Source organism: Mandrillus leucophaeus, unplaced genomic scaffold (assembly GCF_000951045.1).
Source record: "Mandrillus leucophaeus isolate KB7577 unplaced genomic scaffold, Mleu.le_1.0 Scaffold40, whole genome shotgun sequence".
NCBI lineage: Eukaryota > Metazoa > Chordata > Mammalia > Primates > Cercopithecidae > Mandrillus > Mandrillus leucophaeus.
Window position 1 is genome coordinate 1,464,738 of NW_012104254.1, and position 8,098 is coordinate 1,472,835.

Below are 8,098 nucleotides of genomic sequence, written 5' to 3' on the forward strand. Positions count from 1 at the left end.
TTTTTTTAAGACGAGAGTTTCACTCTTGTTGCCCAGGCTGGAGTGCAATGGCGCGATCTTGGCTCACCGCAACCTCCACCGCCCAGGTTCAAGTGATTCTCCTGCCTCAGCCTCCCAAGTAGCTGGGATTACAGGCATGCGCCACCATGCCCAGCTAATTTTTGTATTTTTAGTAGAGACAGGGTTTCTCCATGTTGTTCAGGCTGGTCTCGAACTCCCAACCTCAGGTGATCCACCCACCTCGGCCACCCAAAGTGCTGGGATTACAGGCGTGAGCCACTGCGCCCGGACAGGATTCCCTATTTAATAAATGGTGCTGGGAGAACTGGCTAGCCATATGCAGAAAATTGAAACTATACCCCTTCTTTACATCTTACACAAAAATTAACTCAAGATGGATTAAAGACTTAAATGTAAAATCCAAAACTATAAAAACCCCAGAAAAAAATCTAGGCAATAACATTCAGAACACAGGCATGGGCAAAGATTTCATGACGAAAACGCCAAAAGCAATTGCAACAAAAGCCAAAATTGACAAATGGGATCTAATTAAACTAAAGAACTTCTGCACAGCAAAAGAAACTATCATCAGAGTGAATAGACAACCTATAGAGTGGGAGAAAATTTTTGCAATCTGAGCCTCTGACAAAGGTCTAATATCCAGAGTCTACAAGGAACTTAAACAAATTTACAAGAAAAAACCAACCCCATTAAAAAGTGGGCAAAGGACATGAACAGACACTTCTCAAAAGAAGACATTCATGCAGCCAACAAACACGAAAAAAAGCTCAGCATCACTCATCATTAGAGAAATGCAAATCAAAAGCCAGTTAGAATGGCGATTATTAAAAAGTACAGAAACAACAGATGCTGGCAAGATTGCAGAGATAAAGGAACGCTTTTACACTGTGGTGGGAGTATAAATTAGTTCAACCATTGTAGAAGACAGTGTGGTGATTCCTCAAAGATCTAGAGGCAGAAATACCATTTGACCCAGCAATTCCCTTACTGGGTATATACACAAAGGAATATAAATCATTCTATTATAAAGATACATGCATGCATATGTTCATTGCAGCACCATTCACAATAGCACAGACATGGAATCAACCCAAATGCCCATCAATGATTGACTGGAAAAGAAAATATGGTACATATACACCATGGAATACTATGCATCCATAGAAAGGAACACAATCATGTCCTTTGCAGGGACAGGGATAGAGCTAGAAGCCATTATCCTCAGCAAATGTGCACAGGAACAGAAAACCAAATACCACATGTTCTCACCTATAAGTGGGAGCTGAACAATGAGAACACATGAACACAGGGAGGGGAACAACATACACCGGGGCACATCAGGGGGAGCGGTGGAAGGAGCGAGAGCATCAGGAAAAATAGCTAATGGATAGTGGGCTTAATAACCTAATAACCAAGGTGATGGGTTGATCTGTGTAGCAAACCACCATGGCACACGTTTAGCTAAGTAACAAACCTGCACATCCTGCACATGTACCCCAGAACTTAAAAGTTGAAGGAAAAAAAAAATCTATAGAATTGGCTCCAGAGTATTGCCTTATGCTGCTTAAACCCAGGAGGACTAAATTCATCCATACTTAGAAGGAATAAAAGTGGTAAGTTATAAATCTAGAGATTTATAAACTGATAAATTATAAATCTGTTCAGAAGATAGACTGCTCAGAAAAAAAATTTCAGACCCTTCTCCTAACATAGGGGAAAAGCTGTTACTCTATAATAGCTTCTAATAATTGCTTACAACTTAATGCCTAGGTTTGAGATGTCAAAGTTACCCTCCCACAAAATACATACAATCAACTACATTCCACATAAAAATCTCTTTTCAATGTTCTTTGGATCACAAATAGGAGAACCCCACACCTCATCAATTTTCACTGATAATCACTGTTAGTTTCTGGCACGTAGGATTTCCCTTTCTTTCTTTCCAGCTCTGTTATATTTCTTTCTTCTGATATTTTATCCAACTTTTCTACGTGGTTATAAAAGGCGAGGGGCCTGAATTATTTCAGTCCACCTCACTGCCAGAATAGAAAGTCTCTACAAAAAAATGTCAAAAATTGTCCTTAACTCTAATATTATTAATAAAAAAGAGTGAATCAATACTGTTCAGCCAAACAGCGTTTTCTTGTACTCAGCCTTTGTAGTCATGAATTCCATTTTCTCTTTCAGGAATATCACAATCTTCTTAGGCTTCTGCCCTTTGCCTTTCACAGTAACAATAGGAATTTTTGATGCAAGATAAATGTTTATAATATGACTAACTCTACTGTGCTGGTATACACAGCGTAGTGCTCCCAAGGTTTGGAGACAGAACAAGATCAATACAGTGGATGAGTTTAGTTATCTGCAGAAGTAACTCAAAAGCACAGTATAATAGAAACTGCAGAAGAATGAAGCTTAAAAACACCTGGTTTTTAATCCCAATTTACCACTGAGCAGGCGACTTCAGGTAAGCTACTTAACTTTCCTCATCCTCATTATTTTTAAGAAGATAACTCTATCCATTTGATAGGGTTATTGTAAGACAACTCAGTAGGCACTCAATAAATAGTAGATATTATTATCTTAAGAGTGTTTGTAAATGTTTTCTGATAAAAATCAGAGAAACCTACTCATTCACCAGTTATTCTCAGGAAAACAGACTAGACATAGAGAAAGTTATGATTCAATTCAACTCAGTTTATGACCCTGTGACAAGGTACTGGTGCTTCCCATCAAAATGGGAATTGAATTTTGTTTTGCTTTTTCATTTTAGTTACTGTTTGTTTAGTATATATTTAATCCCAGAGCACCTAAATCCCATTTATATGTCTGGGGAATTATCCTTTGTGTAAGTCTTGGAGGAAGGCAAAAGCTACCCTCCACTAATGCAAATTTGCCAGATATTCACTTTCCTGGACTCTCTTGCAGGCTCTTCCAGTCAGACGCACCCTTATTCTCCCTCTCCCCCACTGGACTCTGACTTAGGAGTCAACAATGCAAAGAAATGAGGCCTTTAAGGAATGCGTTCCAGTAGGAGTGGTAGTAACCCATTAAAACCAACAGAAAAATTCTCTGGTTCTATTACAGCCTATATAAATATCTCTATCAAGACCATCAAATCTCCTTTGTTCTGAATGTATGCTCTCCAAATAATATCTAAGTTGCAAATGTTGTTCTCTAGATACCCTAACATCAGAAAGGGCACTAACATGTATTCCACACCCTGAAAAAGGAATAATCTAACCATAATTGAATACACTGAGGTTCTAATTTTTTAAATCAGTCTCTTAGAAGTGTGGCATGTGTCAGACCCCTACAGCCTCATCTCTTCCAGGAAACTGACAAATCAGGTGCCAGAACACCCAAAATAAGAACGAGATCCTGAACCCATGGGACCCACTAAGGCATAGTTACCTGTGATGTTTTATGACTAATCATTCATTTCACACACACACACACACACACACACACTCTCTTTCTGATATAAACCACTACATGGCCTACAGTACTGTACAGAAGACTTTGCTGAAATACAAGTGACCATCTACCCTGCTCCATAAAACAGAAATGCTGTGTACCTTCAAGATCCAAACACAAAGAGAGAAAAAGAGAAAGAGAAATGAGAGCAGTGTCCGAGAAGAGAGAAATTTGGTTTTCTAAATTCAGAAGATTCGTTTTTTTTCCTCCAGAAGATTTTGAAAAGCCAATCTCTACATCGATGTTTCTACTATATCAGACATTATTCTATTTAAATAAAACATAAAAGATTCAACATTTAGAACACTGGTAAATTTAATTTTAACCAGAAATCCCTTCTACCTGAATTACACAATTTCTCAACTAAGCCTCCATTGCATGCTACCCAATCACACTTAAGGATGGGAATGAGAACACAGATAATATTTATTTTCCTAATAAAAAAACTAATGTCAAATGTACCTCTTCACACCTTGATTAAAATTACTTTCAAATTACTATTCCTGAGATTTTATTTTAGGTACAAAATATTAATAAGTCAGAAAAATAGAAAAATTATTAATACAATGCACTGAAAAGGAAATAAATAACTTCTCCTAAGGAATGAAACTTACTTTGTTGACATTTTAATATATTGATATAGCATATGTTTTAAAAACATTAACTTAAGTATAGTAATGTCCAATAGATATTAAATCAGGGTACAGTACTGGAATAGACTCGTAATATATCTGATCCAATTTTTTACTTAGTCTTAATTTCTTTTTATTTTTGGTTCCAGCATTCAAGTATTACATATTTGTACTCACTGCCCTTTCAAATGTTGTATCAAAATTCAACAGACAAACCAAAAGCAGAGCTTTGGCAAGGGCAGTATTGCTTAAAACCAACAAAGAACTTATTTTACAATTCTGACCACATCTAGAACAAACAGGAATAACAGAAATATCCTTTAGAATTCTTTTTAATATTTTTTCCAGTTTTACTGAGGTATGATTGAACAAATATACTTTGTAATTCTTATCAGCAAATAACCACATTTCAGATACAGGAAAGCTATCACAAAAATGACTGATCTTTCTCTATCACTTCTTTCCTAATTTATCTCAGAAACTAATTTTTTACAATTCTATTTATATTCACACAGACCTAAAATCATTCACCTTTCATAATAACCCACACTCCAATGTAAATTACCAGATTTAAATATGAAGCTGCTTTCAAAAAACTGAATGGCATGGGGATTGGGTGGTGGGTGGCTTATAGACATTATTTGGATCCTGACACAAATAAACTACCTATAAAAGATGTTTGTGAGACAACTGGAGAACATGAATATGAACTGGATAACTAGATTAAAAATGTTTGCTATTTTTGGATATATAATATTATTATATAATTGTTTATATTAGGTCCTTATTTTTTAAGACATAAAGTATATATATACACATACACACATATGCATATATTTAGAGGTGACATGACAACATCAGAATCTGAAATATTACCAGGGGAAAAAAAGCAGTTATAGCAAAATGTTGATAATGTTTAAACTCAGGGAGAAATCATATTTTCAAGTGTGTTTAAAATTTTTCATAGAAAGAATTAAAGAAGTAACAAAAGAAGAAATAAACCAGGGTTACCTTTTCCCAGTCAACTCAATTTGGCCCTTCTTATTGAAGATGAATTTAGAATCATTATATCCCCATCCATTCCATTTCATAACTTCTTGCCTAGTGAGAAGAAAAAATATATAAATGAGACCAATGCTAAATATCTTAAAACTGTATAGTATATCATTGATTATTAACTCACAATCATCTAAAACACCTTATGCCCACTAATTGTATAAGGTTAAATAAAATTAGCACATGTTAAAATGTCCATATACTAATATTTCTGAATATAGAATCACTCTGATGAGCAGCACCTGCTTCACAGAGGGCTACAACCAATAAATTTAATGCATTCAAAGGAAGAAATAAATAGTTGCAAAAAGGAAGAAAGTAAGTTTAACATATAAATGTCTCATTTTGTACATGTTATTGGGTTTACATTGTAGAATGACCTAAAAAGTTTTGCAATTAAAACTAAGGAAACACAGTTTTACACATATGAGAAAAAAATCATAATTACTAATCTTCTGCTATGATTTTTTAAAAAGATCAACTTACCAAGTAGATTGGCTGGCAATAGACACAATAAAGTAAGTTAAAAATCTCAGTGCTGGGTTTACATTCTAAATCCTTCAAATTCCATATAACTACCAATCTCTACCTTGACCTACATATTGTAACAGTTAATGGTTATACCCATTTTCAAAATTCCAAAATAACATGCTATTTTTAATTTCCAAAACACCAATATTTCATAGCTGTAAAAATCCTTATTTATCAAAATCAATGGCTGAATCATTCAATTTTTCACATCATGTAAGAATAGATAGGTCTGGACCTGTAGAGAACATAATAAGCAATCACGCTGAAGTACTGCATCACTTTTTATTATATGTTTTGGCAGACTACCCTAGTTTGATCTTGGCTGCTGAAATAAATGGGTGGTGAGTCTCCTTACCACAAATTTAACTATGCAGTTTATGATGCAAATAATTTAACAAAAACATTTTTCTATCTTGAAAGTTATTTGCTGCATTAAAATTTCAAAATAAACAAAGATGCACTCATTACAAAGCGTTCTTCTTATTCTCTGTAATTCTCAAGAAAGAAGAAACAAGCAAGTTTTTTTATTACAATCATAATTCTTGTTCTAGTTCAAAGGCTTTTCAAACAAATGAACATGAACATAATACAACTGAACCAGATACAGGTAATTAATTATGAACTGAAATCTCCGTCTATACATAAAATTAAGACAAAGAAACTAGGAATGCTCTGTTTACAACTATGATTTGCTATTAATAAAAGCTACAGTCCCTCTACAAAAACTTCAAAATATCTGAAGAGTATCAATCCAGAGACTGGATTTCTAGATTATTCAGTTATAAACTAACACCAAATATTTTCTCTAATCCCATAACACTCCTATCTCATTGCAGAGGGAGGTTTTGGAAGGGAGCTTTTGGAAAAATCTCTACGGAAAAATATCACGACTAATGTTACCAGTGACACACTCATTTTCTTAAGATTTTACTTTTTTTTGTTTTGGTGCCAACACTTGGGATTGAACCTAAGATTTTCACATTCTAAAAACAGATTAGGATATTTTTCACTTTGTTTTTTTTCATGATTAAGTTATCTCCACTTTTATGAAGTATAATTTACTTAGTATTTTCTTATATTTCAATAATCAGAAGGGTAAATATATATTTTAACACATTAACATCTTTAATGGCTTATAATGTGCATAGATTTTATGTGATTGCATTTTATTAGTGAATTTCAACATTTATTATAATTCTGTTCTTTACAAAATAGTAATTTGGTATTACACAAAATAAATGCAAAAATCTCAAGGCAAGGCACAGGGAAATAATTTCAGTACAGAGGTTGAATTTGGCATGTTTATGTAGCTTAACAATGAAAATCATTTTCCTTAAAATTATCCCTAGAATTTAAAAAATTGTTCCCAGATGACCCCAAAGTAAAAAGCTAAACTTGGTCACATGGGTTCATTCTTAGCACTTCATGAGGAAATGAATCAAGATGAGCAGGAAAGATCTGCCGTTATACACTATAAAACGAAGGGTTTTACATCCTGAAGAGTCTTTGGCCTTACATTTTCAAGTCGGGTAATATCCTAAAGAACTTCCAAATTTTCAACTGTAGGTACCTTTTTCTCTCTTTTCATCCCAGTCATAAAATTGGGCTTATAAAATGGACTTTACTATATTTGTAACAACTTTTGGAGTCCTCTCAGAAGACGAATGTAGGCATTTGGAATGCATTTGTGCCCCAAACAGGATTACAAAGCATAAATAGTATACAAATAAAATCTAGATTACCCCCAAACCAATCTTTTGATATTTTCAAGTACCCCAGGTGTTAAATAAAAGACAGGTAAATGTCCCAGGCTTCTGGTTTTATACTTTTTTGTACACATATTCCAACCCCCTCCTCCGAAATTACTAGTATATACTCTGATAGTTAAGTACAACTATATGATTAAATTTTTAAATAACTTCTTATAAATAAGAGTATAATAAGTATTTTGAAGGGCATTACAGCATAACATTTTAAAATTGGAATAAAACTTTACATAGTCACAGAATTCGAAAACTAAAAAGATCCTCAGAACCCACCTAGTTCAATTGCTCATTTTTCAGATAAAGAAACTACCCAGGGAAGCATCCCTGGCCACACAGCTAAGTTAGTTGTGAGTATCCAAAGGCTGACTTCCAGTCTCACAATTCTTCCTCTTCAGACAGGCAATAATATCTGAAACCCATCTAAGTCAGGCTCTCAGAAAACCAGAATATTTGAAAGAACTCATTTTTTTCTTCACATCAATAGTGTTTCAAGAAACTATTGGGCCGGGCGCGGTGGCTCACGCCTGTAATCCCAGCACTTTGGGAGGCCGAGGCGGGCGGATCACGAGGTCAGGAGATCAAGACCATCCTGGCGAACACGGTGAAACCCCGTCT

At 34.6% G+C, this 8,098-nt stretch overlaps 1 protein-coding gene across 2 annotated transcripts in view; it reads right to left on the reverse strand.

Moving 5' to 3' along the window:
• The window catches only part of AGPS (alkylglycerone phosphate synthase), a 175,811-nt gene that overhangs the window by 135,399 nt on the left and 32,314 nt on the right, over positions 1 to 8,098 (reverse strand). For both annotated transcript variants that reach the window (XM_011991846.1, XM_011991847.1), the window contains exon 2: positions 5,142 to 5,231. In XM_011991846.1, coding sequence (XP_011847236.1) covers positions 5,142 to 5,231 — 90 coding nt within the window. The remainder of the gene's footprint in view (positions 1 to 5,141; positions 5,232 to 8,098) is intronic.